This window comes from Branchiostoma lanceolatum, chromosome 3 (assembly GCF_035083965.1).
Source record: "Branchiostoma lanceolatum isolate klBraLanc5 chromosome 3, klBraLanc5.hap2, whole genome shotgun sequence".
Classification (NCBI taxonomy): Eukaryota; Metazoa; Chordata; class Leptocardii; order Amphioxiformes; family Branchiostomatidae; genus Branchiostoma; species Branchiostoma lanceolatum.
The window spans coordinates 12,572,806-12,587,979 of record NC_089724.1 but is presented as its reverse complement, the minus strand read 5'-3'; the positions used below and the strand labels follow the sequence as shown (position 1 = coordinate 12,587,979).

The 15,174-nt window shown below is 42.2% G+C and overlaps 1 protein-coding gene across 1 annotated transcript in view; it reads right to left on the bottom strand.

The window, feature by feature from the left end:
* Positions 1-15,030, bottom strand: part of LOC136429392 (mucin-5B-like) — a 31,363-nt gene extending 16,333 nt beyond the window's left edge. The window contains exons 1-30 of the mRNA XM_066419225.1: positions 14,912-15,030; positions 14,107-14,231; positions 13,398-13,535; positions 13,115-13,279; positions 12,644-12,799; positions 11,672-11,873; positions 10,879-11,243; positions 10,381-10,674; positions 10,173-10,205; positions 9,603-9,862; positions 9,253-9,381; positions 8,447-8,592; positions 7,930-8,062; positions 7,458-7,593; positions 6,991-7,199; positions 6,654-6,834; positions 6,148-6,299; positions 5,610-5,743; positions 5,269-5,353; positions 4,707-4,833; positions 4,254-4,381; positions 3,975-4,102; positions 3,610-3,701; positions 2,788-3,022; positions 2,432-2,478; positions 2,072-2,231; positions 1,685-1,791; positions 1,386-1,486; positions 815-1,013; positions 278-493 (exon numbers count right to left, since the gene is read on the bottom strand). Of these exons, the coding sequence (XP_066275322.1) occupies positions 278-493; positions 815-1,013; positions 1,386-1,486; positions 1,685-1,791; positions 2,072-2,231; positions 2,432-2,478; positions 2,788-3,022; positions 3,610-3,701; positions 3,975-4,102; positions 4,254-4,381; positions 4,707-4,833; positions 5,269-5,353; positions 5,610-5,743; positions 6,148-6,299; positions 6,654-6,834; positions 6,991-7,199; positions 7,458-7,593; positions 7,930-8,062; positions 8,447-8,592; positions 9,253-9,381; positions 9,603-9,862; positions 10,173-10,205; positions 10,381-10,674; positions 10,879-11,243; positions 11,672-11,873; positions 12,644-12,799; positions 13,115-13,279; positions 13,398-13,535; positions 14,107-14,231; positions 14,912-15,030 (4,702 nt within the window). The remainder of the gene's footprint in view (positions 1-277; positions 494-814; positions 1,014-1,385; positions 1,487-1,684; positions 1,792-2,071; positions 2,232-2,431; positions 2,479-2,787; positions 3,023-3,609; positions 3,702-3,974; positions 4,103-4,253; positions 4,382-4,706; positions 4,834-5,268; positions 5,354-5,609; positions 5,744-6,147; positions 6,300-6,653; positions 6,835-6,990; positions 7,200-7,457; positions 7,594-7,929; positions 8,063-8,446; positions 8,593-9,252; positions 9,382-9,602; positions 9,863-10,172; positions 10,206-10,380; positions 10,675-10,878; positions 11,244-11,671; positions 11,874-12,643; positions 12,800-13,114; positions 13,280-13,397; positions 13,536-14,106; positions 14,232-14,911) is intronic.
* Between the last annotated feature and the right edge of the window lie 144 nt (positions 15,031-15,174).

Here is a 15,174-nt window from a genome sequence, read left to right as displayed (position 1 = left end):
AAATGAATGATCTACTGCATAAGCAATAGCACACATTGATACTGTCAGCACTGACCAGCATCAAAGACAGTGTCAGCAGGCCATTATCAGCCTGGCCCTAGCCCTTTCCTTGGTGCTGAAAACATGGATGTTCTTAATGTGGACCTTCTTCTCACTGCTGTGGACTAATTCACTCACTAAACTACACTGTTTACAGCATGAATTTTTAAATCCAGGGGTGAGAAGGTTAGAAGACTACAACAAAGGGTAATACTCAAACAAAGAAGACAACATTTACCGCAGGGTGTGTCTGGCCGCCAGTCAATCACAACCCCATTCTGCGCACACTCCCTTGCGTAGTAGGCAATAGATGAACAGAGAAAGTCGGTTGGATTGGCTCCCTGGCACACATCATTCTGGCAGTGGGCAATCTGGTGCGATGGGTCAATCAGGTCATGGCAGGGTGCAAACACAGGACCCATCAGGATGCCACAGTTTTCCAAAGCAAAAAGTGCTGGTGGGGCAAAATGAAGGGAAGAAATTCAGTTATACAAATTCAAATCTACAGTTATTCAATTCTACTACACAATTTTAAGGGGTACTTCTGCATTGTTTTTTTTTGTGAGGAAGAAAAACATGAATTTGGACAATATTACAAACTACTGGGACAACCCACATCATTTTGGACAGGTTTTATCTGATCGCCATTCCAGTACATCTTTTGGATGGATATTTGTAAAAATTTGCTGAAGAAGCTGGCAGGAATTTAAAAAAACTTGTGACACATTTCACGTTTGATGAAGGAATGAAAGGGAAAATGTCTCTCACAACATACCACGTTGGTTATTGATGGCACAGGGACTTAGCCCTCTCTCTAGCCAAGAGTCAGGACATTGGTGTGAGACCTTCCATGATGAGGAGAACTCGGCAGGGCAGCCAACCACGACCCCACTCTGGGTGGTGAAGTCATCCCGCTGGTTTCCATTGAACGTCCCACAGAGACCCTTGGTTTTACCATACAGCTCTGCATCAACCTATGGGCATGGAGGTGCAAGGATAATGCATGGGCTTGCTACCTTAGTGTATGTTCCATTTTAGTCTAGCTTATGGCTTCCTCCTTTACTGCACTTAACATATCTAAAAGTAAACAGCATGAAAAGTTATGAGTTGGACAATCTTCTGTGTAAAATGGCACATCACATTTCCGTCTTTCAATGGTCACTGGACCATGTACAGAATTTAAAGCTTTGTCTAAAGGAATCTATAGATGACTACAAAAGAAACCTTTCAAGGTTTTGGATGCTTCTGCTTTATGTGTCAGTATCTCTAGGAGATCATCTTGCACGTGGTGAAAAGGATGCAGGCACAAGACTTAAAGTTCATCGTAACACAAGAATTGCACCTACCGTGGCATAGAGACTTGTCCTGCCATCCCACAGAACAGTCAGACCAAAGGTTGTCTTCACCTCCACATACAGAGAAGACAGTTGATGGATGGTGTATTCAGCTGGAAGATAAAATTTCGAAAACTTTTTCAGGACTAGACTTATATTACGTTGTGTAAGATTCTGATACATCTTTGAATTGTTGACAAAGTACAATGTAGGTGACAAGTTTTCCAAATCGTTTCAAGAGATCAATTTTTCCCACTTATAGTCTTGCCAACATCTCTGATAGACTTGTATAGAAAGACAATACTACATACCTCCATAGTAAGGAAGAGTTACTGAGATGTTTCCAACTGAGACAGATCCTGCTGGAAGTAGCCTAATCCTGCCTGCAGTACCACCCTGGATCAACAGGGTAGCAGATCTGCAGAGAAGGATCACAAGAAAATGTACATCTCATTATGTGATTACATTGTATATATTATACTTACTTTTCTGAATCCCAGGTCTTCCTGGAAAATGAATTTATTACAAGTCAAGTGGACTGCTTGGTGAAACAAATCATAGAAATAAAAGAAACATTCTGCATTGGGTAAAATGTCTTTTCTTAAGGATACAAGATTTAAGTTGTAAATCTAATGATTCTAAAACTACATGTTACATAGACGCATTCTGCTAGAAAGCACATTGGGATGGCAACTGACCTGGTGCAGGTAGTTTTAGGGTCTGTTCCACACTGTTGGTTGTTGGAGATGACTGTGAACCCATCAGTCTTCACCAGAACATGCTGGCAAGCACTGCCAAACTCATAGTGGTGTCCATCAAATGTACTGTAGTGCAGGTTACCATGGACACTGCAGGTAGCTGAGAAGGTGAACAAGCATTTCCATCACACATGTTTAAGAAAACATGGCTGAACATTTGTATCAATGATGGGAGGATATTGTTCATCACAAACAGGTAAATATATAGAAACTCAATAATTTCCACATCTAATGCGCTAAAAACTTCAGTTCAGGAATCCCTGATACTAAACAGAATACACAACATATATCAAACCTGACCTGGGCAGATGTTTTCAGTACAGATCCACTTCCTGGCCATGCAGGTACTGTGTAAAGAGATATCAAAAGACAATACCATTTATTCCATGTAATGCGCTCTGTGGAACATGGTGACAATATTGTCCTTTATGCCATAATTATGGTGTTATTTGCCAAGTTTGAATAGGTGAATATTGGTTATCTGCTAAGGCAAGACAGATAGCCTATAAGATTGGTAATATTCGTATCTTTTGAGTATGAAAGTTGTGGCCTGTTTATGTCAATATAAAGGAAGGCCTGTTAGAGTAAAGCTCAACATATCAAATCATCTACCATCTGCATTTATTACAACAGATAGACAATACTTTGTAACCTACCACACATTGCAGTCCTGGTGTATAGTGTCTCCAGGTCTGTATTCCTTTCCTTGGTGCACACAGGGACAGTCCTTCAGCCCCAGGCACTGTGTACCATTCCACACGGTCCCAGCTGGACAGTGGCAGCCGTCCACACATCTGTCCTCACAGTCCTCGTCAGGCTCAGGGTTCTGACACGTCCCAGGACAGGCGGTGCCACATTCATCATACACCATGTCACTTGGACAGTCTTTGCCTATCGTTTACAAACAAGATGGTCATAGAGTCAAGGATATGGCTGATACATAGAGTTGAGCAAACAGTGAGTTCATTGTTCCTGTACCTCTTTCACACCAATTTCATATTCATCAGCCCCATAACTACTACTTCCAGTGTCCTCGAAGATGACTCAGTTTCAGTTGCCTACTTTGGACCCTGGTCACTGTAAATCTGGCAAATTAAATTCTACCATTTAAGCCCATTCACATTCAAGTTGTCATGATTTCTGCACCTAGTACCAAATCATACAAGTTGCTGCCTCAAAAGCCCAGTAATATTCAATTGCTACTATTATCCTTGATCAATAATCATATTCAGATTCTGAACATTGATAACTGTCCTTGAAAGTTTGTCAAATTAATGTTGTTCTTCTAAATCCTGATTTTGAATAACATATGAACTGGTAAATTGTTTTATTTACTCAAGTTAAACTGCATCCAAACTGCCCACATAGTCCTTGTCCCTGGTGCTGAATCCCTTTTCACATTGAGATTGTTAAGAATTATTGCCTTGCCCTTGCACATTTTCTATCATTCCATTATTGTAATAAAAAGATCCACGTACCACAAAAAGTTGGTTGCCTCCAACTCAGAGAAATCCCATGGGAGGCACAAGCACGTGAGTACTGAGTCAGGGCATCGCACATGCAGTCCTTTCTATAAGGGCAGAGGGAAGTAACATGAATCAAAATCTCAGGATTATTGTGGTGTTGCTTGGAGTAATCTCCAATCACTACAAATATAGACACACTTATCAAAAAAGCATTCTGAAGATACAGTTTGTATCAAGCCTTAAACCATTGTTTCAGCAATCAAGATGTTTATTCAAGCATATTTGTTTCTAAGATTGCCATTCTCTCCCCCCCCTCCCCCATTCAATCACTTTCTTAGAGTAACTACTGCATACAATGTATAAGATTGATGGCTGACCTGCTGCCATTGCTGCATCTACACATGTCCAGCTTGCAAGTCTCAATGTAGGGGAAGGGATCAACCTCCTTACGGCAAGGCTGGAAGGACTCGAGCTGCTTCATGATATCACAAGCTTCCTGAATGGCCTAGAAAATACAGAATAATCCAAATAACTAATAAGGAAATCATAAAATAAGTAGTATGGAAGCCACTATATATAAAAGAAGCCAGAGCTCTTACAATAGGCATCTTTATTGTCTATACTGTTTCCAGGGCACTACAAGGAAGTTCACTGACCACAAGGTCTTCAGTCTGCAGTGCATCACAAGCACCAGGATTGTCCAAGGGCACATCTGGACAGGTCTCATCAGCCTCCGTCATCTTCCAGCTATTCCCAAAAGCTATTGGGCTGGACATAGTAACCCCTGCAAAAGATAATCAAGTAGACTTAAGTCTGCCAGAAACCTTGAACTAAAACCTTTAGCACACTGAAGTAGCCATTTGGCACCTAGTGACAGAGTTAGGCAACCGGGAGAAGGTTAAACATGACAATTTCAACAGAAACACTGACAATACAACGGTGACAATACTGCTGGAACTGCGATAACAAACACAAGCTACCTGCTACCTTTTTCCACAAGTTAGTTCGTGAAAACTATTCCATACATTTTTTTTAGCCATGCATGTGTGCCTCACTATAAAATGCCATTATTTATGATGTTCCTGTGTCTATAAAAAAACCTAACCCACCTGATCTCAGTGTGAAATCATCATCAGGGTTTCCATTTGAGTTGCCACATAACCCACACATCTGTCCCTGTAGTGAGGGGTCCAGGTAGGCATACACACTGGAGTAGCCATCCCAGTAAACAGCAGCCTGGGGAAACAAATAATTGCAGTCAGGCTGTACAATGTGCAAGATAGGGCTCAATGTGTCAATGGTTGAGCTCAATAGCTGTTTATTCTTGATCAGAATAGTAACCATTTGCATCCACAATCTACATTGACAGAAGACTTCTCACAGGACTTTTCAATACATACTATAACGATCACAACCATATGTAACTCCATTGCTACACAACAGGCTGCTCTATATTCGTTAAGTGCAATACAGCTTTTATACAGCATAACATTTGCATGAATCAGTAAATAAAGCATGCCTCATTTCCACAGCAGCCAGAGGTTTGTGGTAGATTTGTGGTAGTTTACATATCAATTAAGGTTTATATCAGCCACAAGGCCCAGACATTATCAGAAGTCAGCACACAATGTCATTTAAATTGTTATGACAAACATTCTACTGATACACTACCTTCCGTTCTGGATGGATCACAACTCGAACATAGTCCCCAACTCTCTCAACCATCAGACCTCGGGCCACAAATGGCAGAGACAATCTGAAGACAAACCATACAAATAAGACATAAAAGTACATTTTACATGTAGCTTGAATATTAAGTAAAACAGATATACATTAAGAGATGATAGTCCTTATCTGAAACTAAAACCTGTTTGTAGCTCACAGCTGTGCATATCACCCTAGATGGTACAAACAATCTACATGTATTTCATATTCACATTATGTAATTGATGTAACATCTAGACTTCCTGTATCATGGAACAAATAAGAAACTTAGACAAACAATTACGTACGTCTGGTTGCCCATGGTGACCACATGGTCCTGCTGTAGCGTCAGGTCAGAGGCCAAGGTAGGCATGTAGAGGTTCACCTGATGTCTGCATGGAGCATCATGGGTAACACAGTCCATGTCACTTCTGAACAGCAGCTGTGGCAAAGATGAAAAACACACAAAGTTATACCAGCAACTCAAACCATGGAAAATAAAAAAGAGGCACCATAAGTTTACTTGGTAATACATTATTTCAGGCCAGTCATTATCGCTGAACATATATGATTTCTTTCAATGTTCATTTCGATTGCATTCAGTCACATGTTACTTTAAAATAAAAGTAAATGATAACTTCTTTTATGTTAAATAAAAACACTGTTGATGGCTTCAAATGTATGATAGTGTGAAATATTGGAATTTTCCCTGATAACTAATGAGCATTCCCACACTGAAATACTAAATTCAAAGTATGAAGTGGTTACGAATCATCCCTTGTATGATTTGTAGAAATAGTAATGTGACATAGACAACATATCGACTATGATGTCATGATATCTCACCTGAAACAACTCAGCCTTACAGTCCCCAGTCAGGAGGTACTGACAGGTGCCCGGGAAGTCAATCAGGTTCCCGTCATATGTCTGATAGTGGGACTGACCGAACGCTGCACAGTAATGTTGCACTGTACTGACCGTCAGGACAGGAGTTTTATCTGTAAAAACAAACAAACAAACAAACAAATAAAAGCTGTGGTAAAGAGTGAATTGTACTGAGACTGACACATGCCACTAGGAAAATATTCACGCACCTACATGCAGAAAACAGCATGTTGATCACTTGACTCACTACCTATATATAGAAACAATCAATGTGTAATTGTGTGCCTCTCCTAAATACAATGATCTGAGAAAAATGCTGCTACCAAAAGCCTGGACACTTGACTGTGCAGTCTGCAACAACTTTAAACCTTGTCCAGCCGGTCCCCCCTTTCTCAGTTGAATGATCTCTGTACTACTTTGTGAACTGTAATCTGTTACTAACACTTGCAGAAGCTGATCCTCCCTACCATCTAAACAGCCTGGACAGTGACACCCCAGCACCCCCTCCATTAGAGTCCATGTGTTTGGTGGCTGGCAGCGGACACTCAGGCAGACCTTCTCTGCGCCCTGGTCTCCACGGCGACACTCACACTCTCTCGTCTCACCAATGTCCCCACGGGTCCGGATCTCTCCCCACCTGTCACCTATCTTTAGACAGAACATGCAACAACATGTTCAATCTCATGTTGATTTTTTACTAAAAATTTGTATCACAAACTTTGCGCACATTAGGTATAACAAACAATTACTCAACTGGCTCTTGACAGTTTGGAATGACCCTGAACCTCAACCTAAACATTTTACCTCATAGTACCGTCCATCGGGCAGCAAACACCCACAGTCACGTGGCAGCACACACGTCTCCCCACTGAGCACGTACCCATCCATACACTGACAGCCCTCCAAGCACCTCTCCCCAGCACAGTCTGCAGGAGTGTTGTCGCGGCAGGTGGCCTGGCAGGGGCTGACACAGGTGCTGTATGTACTGTTCTCTGGACACTTCAGAAGGGAGTCTGAAACATCAGATGTATTATTTATGCAAAAAGTGTCCAAATTTTAAAATACACAATGACTATCATCCTAATATGGGTAATCTAATAAGTTACACAATCCTTCAATCAACAAATAAGCCATAACCAAATTTTGCTACTTTCTCGCCTAACAATATCCATGATTTTTGATAAATTCTTCTGACAAGATGAATTCTTCTGCCCTTTTTGTTGGAAAATGATGAACTGCTTCAAATGACCATAAACTTTGTGTGTACTCACCACATCCTGTTGCAGATCTCCAGTCAATAACAACACCATGTTCTGCACAGTCCTCGGCAAAGGTGGCAAAGCTGTCACACCGATGCTCCTCGCTCTCATCTTCACACATGTCAATCATGCAGTTCTCAGTGTACATCTGTAGACAGGAGCACAATGAATGTCTGGACAACTTCAAATGTTACAACAAGTCTCTTTTCTCTTTGTCTTTTCTGGTTTATCAACAGTAGTTGTATTCCAAATGCTGTTGCTACTGACATGATATCTATACAACATCCTGGCATCAACACTGACCATCAACTTGTACACACAAAAGAAAGGCTGACTTAAATACGAAAAGATTGGCTGACTTAAATACATCTCTACAGACATTGTTCTATTCAATATAGCATCACAAATGTATCCGCAAATCAGAGTCAAAATATTTCTTTCAGAAATCATGATGCAAAATGTCAGCTGTTTGAGAAATTACTACCTGAGCATCCAAAAGTAAGTGGCAGGCAGAGAACTCCAAGTCAGGGTCTAGCAGAGCCTTGCACTTGTCCTCCACACGTCGCTGGATGCTGACAGGACAGTTGAACACATACTCATCCTCCATCTCTCTACACCTGAACAAGAGACAAACACAGACACATGACTGTCAGACAGATGACCTGGCAAAAATATGATGTCTGAGACACCATTCTTGATAGAAGCAGGATATATACATGACTAAATGACTGCATGTTGGTAGCGCAATGACGTGATACAGTTGACAATTTGCATCTATTTTCTGTAACGATTACAGTATCTACCAAGTTACTTCATCATGTACATCAGAACCGACTGAATTGAGGTCAGATGTCTCATTTTTTGCAATCCTGATAAACGCTACCACAAATTTCTGCTCGTACCTGGCTTCCATAATTCATTGTGAATATGCTTCCAACTACAGGTGTCACTGTCAAAAATATTCATTGCACTTTGATCTCAGAACACCAATGTTGACATACTCTGGGTCAGTGTTCCAGCTGTTGCCCAGGTCCGTGGCACTGCTTGCCCATGTACCATCAGCCTTTAGCAGGTCATCACTCTTGTCCATGTTAAAGTCTTGGCACATCCCCACAAGTTTCCCCATGTAGGGGGGAGGCACATACACCTGTGGACACACAAGCCTTAGAATCTCATAGTGCAACACTTACAACTATCATTAGGCAGATTCTCCAGACAAGAATGCAATTTAAGCTAAATGTCCTACAGATGGTACATCATTTGCCTTTGGTGCAAACATCTTCTCAATGATAAGAGCAATAGAAGAGTTGCCCTGTACATGGCCATTACCTTCCATACTAAACGCTGAGAAAGAAAAGATACAGAGATTACTAAGTCAAATTTAAAGACAAAATGTTAAGTTTGCAATGTGCTGTATAATAAGAGTTACCGCGTTGACAGACATACACATGCACGAACGCTACCGAAAACATTAAGTTTTTGGCAAGGGCAATAAAGTACTACATCTCAGACTTTCAAAAATTAAGGACGAACAGCATACTAGTGATTCTAAAGACGTAAACAACATCCCAACATCAGATTACCAGTTCAGCACCAAGGACAGCAAAGGTACAGTGCAGGTATAGGAAAGCGCCACCCTGCGACCGGATGTACAAATGCAAGAAAACGATTGTGATGTCGAACCAAGAACATCTTTATTTTGATAGAAAGCACTGTGGGCTGTACGTACTCACTTACATTGTCACTGCCAATACAGACGTTGAATCTATGAATTATGAAGTGTTCAGGAATATCGACCCTGTCATACCTCTGCCATATTCAGCCCGTTGAAAGCCACTCTGACACCAAACTCCATGACAACAACCACCTGCCGGCCCTGGAGGTGGATGGTGAAACCGGCTCCTTTGTACGGCAGTCTGGTAAACACTCCATCAACCTGGGCAGGGAAATGTCATCGTCAAGGAGGGATATGGTATGATGATATAAAATGTAGCCAAGCTTTGCACAAAGGTACAGAATGCAGAGGAAAAACCAGGAAGCAAATTTTGAAAATTTACAGCATTAAGTATAAATTCAGTCTATCCCTCCTCCTTTGAGTGTGAGTGATCTGAAATACATGCAGTTACTTTTGTACAGCATGGTAACATAAAGTCTTACCAAGACCCTCCTTCCCTTCTGCAGTGTGATGCGATGACCACTGACATCAACATACACTTCCGCCGTGTATGACACATGAAAATTATTTCTTCGATGCTCGTTCTTGATTTTCACATTGAACGGTTGCAGTGTGTCGTCGCTAGCCGTACTCTGGTACTTGGACATTGTGTAGGTACAGATGCCCATGAAATCGTAGTTCTGCCCATCGAAGGTTTGGTAGTGGGGATCACCATAGGCCCTGCAGTACGCACCACGGGCCACTAAGTAATACATTTTTATAAGGGAAAAATACAGAATTAGTAGATATCAAGGATATTGTCATCAAGTCACATTCTCTATAAGTTTGTGTGAACAATTTCATATACATTGCCTCCCCTATCACATTAGCAGGACGCTGGCATTTTCATATTGATCCTTATTCCCTTTCCTTTATTTCAGCGATGAATAGTTTAAAATCCAACTTTTCAGTCTTGCAGAAAAAAAGTGTGCTCAATCAGCAGTACATCATGCACATTGCCCTTTAATCACAAACCTAAATTTGTCATTCAGACATTTTTATTTAGAACTCACCTGGTGGCAATGTAGGTGTGACCTTGTCCAAGCCTGCAAACGTAAGTAAAAGAAAAATCAATATTTCATCATCATGATCATAACGTTATACATGTATCTAATATACAAACTGCTTCACTCCTCACTGATACTTGAATTTTGACATTTTGAAAACCAACTAAAATAGCTCTAAGTCAGTAACAAAATCTAGCAAGCAAACTTGACCTACCAACAATCTGGTAGACTTGGTTTGACCAGGGGCCTCCTTTTCCATCATATCCGCAGGACAGTGACCGTCCATACTTCCAGTACGTGTCCTGTGCTGTTTTGGAAGAGAAACACTGCCCTCCATTTTGAACAGCAAACACTGTAAAGCCACGGCTCAAGGCGACTTGGTAGCACCTGTGGATGGCATTTGGGCGTTTGTGGTAGTTGAATTGGTCCAGTAAATGGTCCGCCCCCTCCAAAGTTTCGATGGCACGATCCGCAGTGTCTATCCAGCAGCCGAGACTCTTGTATGGCCCTGACAGTGGAACAACATACACATTTAATATAAACACTGTACTCAATAAACACATTATAAAGTAGTGTTCTAGCACTACAAGGAACGGCAACATTTGTAATTGCAGTGACTTGAGTGGGAAAATATTTAAAAAATCTAGGCCTAATATCACCCACTAAATTGCCTAGTCAATGGCTAAACTATTGGGACCGAAGCATAACCCACCTTCACACACTGTTTCCTGCAGTGCTTGAGCAATGGTGGCAAGTGATGAATAGTCTGACACATGTAGAACTCGACTTGGATCCCCGGCAATATGTTCTAACGTCCTATCATTCACTCCATCGCCAACCCCCACAGCATAGACGGTGATTCCGCTTAGTGCAGCATAACGGGCTGGGTCCACCACGCTGTCGTACGACTCTCCATCCGTGATGACGACCAGCACATTGCGGATATCTTCACGGTCACCATTGGTGGGTCTAAATTTCCGCCGACGAACGAAATCGATGGCTTTGCCCGTGTTGGTGCTTCCCTTCTTGTAAGGAATTCTCTCGATGGCCGAGAGAACACGTGACCTGTCAGAGTAGCTGGGCAGATATGTGAATAAGATTTAGTATTACATACCACTGGTATAACTTCCAAAGGACATGAATGATGCAAGTGGTTACATCAACTTTCTCTCCGCTTACTAATCACTTGCAATAGGTATAGCGGAATATCCCCTGTCATTGACTTTAAGATTACTTTGACCTGAAGGCTAGCTACATGGGGACAGACAGATGATTGTGGTCCAGGGCAGTCAGTGGCAGGGATGTCAGGAACAAACATTATTGATTTTACCAGGCTACATGGTGGTAGGTTAGTGATCCAAATCAAACTCTTATGTCTTTGTATAGTTCATTAACAAAACTTGCAAAAGATGTCTATGCTAGACAACATGTGTACGAACACCTACCAATTGACGTAACCAAATGATGTAACGTTATAGTGAACATAGACAACATAATGTATGTACCTGTTCATGTCAAACTCAGTGTTTGGGAAGGTGCTGTACTGAACCACTCCAACCCGAGTGTGGGTGGGGGAGATGTCAAAGGTGTTGATGACCTGGGAGGTGAAGTCCTTCAGCTTTTGAAAGTTGGTTCGTCCGATGCTGCCCGATCCATCCAGGAGGAAGACCAGGTCCACTTTCAACTTCTGGGTCTTACAGGTGAGTTCTGCAAGAGTTGAATGTCGTCATTAGGGCAAAAGCTGTTTGGTCACTCAATACATGTATATATTTCATGTAGGCTGAACTTGGAAGTATTTTTTGTTGCAAATTACTGTAATGCCCCTGACACACAGTCGACGAGCTTCAGCTCTATTTGTTGATCGCCAGAAGGTTGCCGAATCTCAAAATCACCCCAAAGTATTATGTCTGAAAATCTACCCTATCATGTTGAACAGGGCTCATTGAACTGCAAACGTGAATCTTCTTCTTTAACAGTCCAGTCTCGGGAGACTATCTGTGCGCCACCTATGGCTTCGGATGTGAACCAATCCCTCAAAAATGTGCGATGATCAAGAAAATATGTACAGGGATCATTACTGCCGAAAATGCCATTTGGAGCTCACAGACTCGTCGGCCGATCGATTTTCCTGCTGTGGGACAGGCTGAATAGTCAACAAAGCCAACATCTTCTGAAAATGAGTGATTCTTCCTGGGCAAGCTTCTGCAGATGCTGAAAGAGGCTGTCAAAAGTCAGGACAGGTTGGAACAGATGCCATCACTTTAAAAAGGACGGGAATTTCATTTTCTCTAATAACTTTTTCCAAATTTACTAGTTGTGTTTGCCTGTATTGCACTAGATACCGATGCATCCACGTTCCGACAACTCTGCGTTTTGACAGTCCCTACGTTGAGGTTAGGGTTAGGGTAGTGAGTATCAGAACGTCGGTCCTGGGGTGCCGGAACATTAAGGTGTCTGAACATAGGGGTATAACCTACCTGTACAGACTCTGCCATCTCCACTGTATCCTGGCAGACATTCGCAGCGGTACTGCGTGGAGCCCAGGGGAACACACCTGGCCTGTCCCTCGGGGGCACAGTCGGCACGGTCACATGGGTCAGCGGGGGGCTGGGCAGGACCAGGGGGGTGTAGGGCTGGGGAGTAAAGGCAGAGACACACTTTTTATGCATTGAATAATTGATGACAGTTCTTTTTGCCTCAAATTATAATTGCCAGGTGCAGATTCTCTGTACCCTGGTGTTATAATATAAGTACAATATGGAAATACATCTAACGTTCCAATTAAGCTTTTCTGGTGCATTTTGAATTCCCTATGTTGTGACAAGAGGTTAATGAAATTGTAAATATCCGTTTGTAAATATTCAAAACCCACAAATATAACCATATCCTTTGCATTTTAGTTACATCGATCAACCCTCTGAAGCTTAGTTACACAAAAACACTCGCACCTTCGCACACACTGCCATCTCCATTGACATCGGCAAATCCTGGCAGACAATGACAACTGTACTGTGTGTCGCTGATGGCCTTACAGAAGCCCTGCCCTACAGGGGCACAGGCGGCCTGATCACAAGGGTCGACCGGAGGCTGCCAGGAACCAGGAGGGTGGAGGGCTGGGGGAGAGAGAGACAGGGATGTAACAGTTGTACATTATATCATAACAGGTCATGACATACTTTGAGTTTAATTTTTTTCATCAAACCAGAAAAAGAAAAAGATTGTGGAAAGTACCTTGACAAACACTGCCATCTCCGTTAACATCGTCGAACCCTGGTAGACAACGACAACTGTACTGTGTGGAGCTGATGACCTTACAGAAGCCTCCTGTAGGAGCACACGTGGCCTGATCACAAGGGTCGGCTGGTGCTGCTGTAAGGATGGAGCGGTGGGGGTGATCAGAGCCACAGGTACAATGATATCAGGCTTAGATAATAATAAACAATATTCACAAGTCAGACAGATGCAAACTGCTGCACTTATAAGGAACGTCAAACGAGATACTCAGCGCCGAAAATGTATAACTGAATCCCTTGATGGAGGTTAAACGTTATATTTCCTGCCTGCACAGTTTTCCTCAACAAAAAGTGCATCTGCCAAGTAGAGGCCCATTTAAGCATAGAATTAGCAGCCGTTACCTTCAAAGCAGCTGGAAACAAGACCACTACTTCACAATGAGTTTGTCATAATCTCTCATTGTATAACATGATACCGTGAGGATGTTAGCTTGTATTGTTCAAATTTCTGTTGATATATAAAGAAGTTTAGATAAGTGAGGAGGGCAGCAAAAATGTAACATAGATGCCTGTGATATTGACAAGTCAAAAAAGGGGGACATTTCTGTTTCATGAAGGATTTGTCTGGATTGTATAAAGTAATAGAGCTGTGCAGGCAATACGAACATGACGTAGAACATTATATACAACACAAAATTCACCCTGACCTTGTGATGCTCGCCTGGCCCGTTTTACAGCTGTCTTGTCATCGTTTCTGTTCACAGCTAATCCCTGGCATACTAGAAGTACAGAAAGATACAAAGTGTTGGGCGTTATATCGTAAAGCTGCCAGCTGCATTTGTTAAGTCAAAAAAGCGGTTTGTTTCCGAGCTTTGTTTTTGCTGTGGCCATCCCCTCTGACGGCGAACTGCAAACTTAAGTTCAGTAAGCAATTGAATCAGGCGGCCCTTGTTTGAGCGTCCCGCTTAAGGCTGCACAAAGTTAATGTAATGGGTGGCATCTACGCGTTATGCATATGCGTTTTCTTTGCACTGTAATTCGTATTGGTTGAGATGATACATGCGCAGTAAGGGCCCCGTCACATACGTCACATCGTGGTACGATCACAAACTGGCATTCTTGGTATGGTCGTACATGTGTCCTGCAAGTTTAGCTTTTTGTCACCGAAAAGGAAGGCTGCCTCAAATCCTTTGTGGTTGGTTCTGTCACAGCCGGCATCGAAATTCTTAACACTAAAATCGTACGATCATGACGAATGTGACCGCGCCGCAGCTGATAGCACGTCCCGTCACGCTGATTAGCAATGTTCAAACGCCGTGGCGACGGAAAGGAAAAGACATTGAGAAACTACACTACAGAGAGAAAATGAACGTAATGACTGATGTTAAGCTTGCAGAATCATGATGTGCACAGCCAACAGTATTTGATTTTGATTTCATTAGAATTGTAACGGTGCAATGCACGTGAAACAGAGGCAGCTATTTTTGGTGTCGTGACCCACACATAATATACCCGTTTTTACACCTGGGTGGGGCGAGGATAGTCGTGTAAAATGCCTTTCGCAAGGGCACAGCGTCGGTGGCGTCAGGGGATTTGAACGCTGGATCGCTGGGTTCTGGGCCGAAAACCATGTATGACCATGAGACACTCATTGTGTAAAACTGTGCCCTGAGAATCGCATCATGAAACTGACAAAAATGTGTCATTCTGATGACAATATCCACAATAAATATCTCTGAAAAAAGTATAATAGATAAGATTTAAGAATTTTAAGA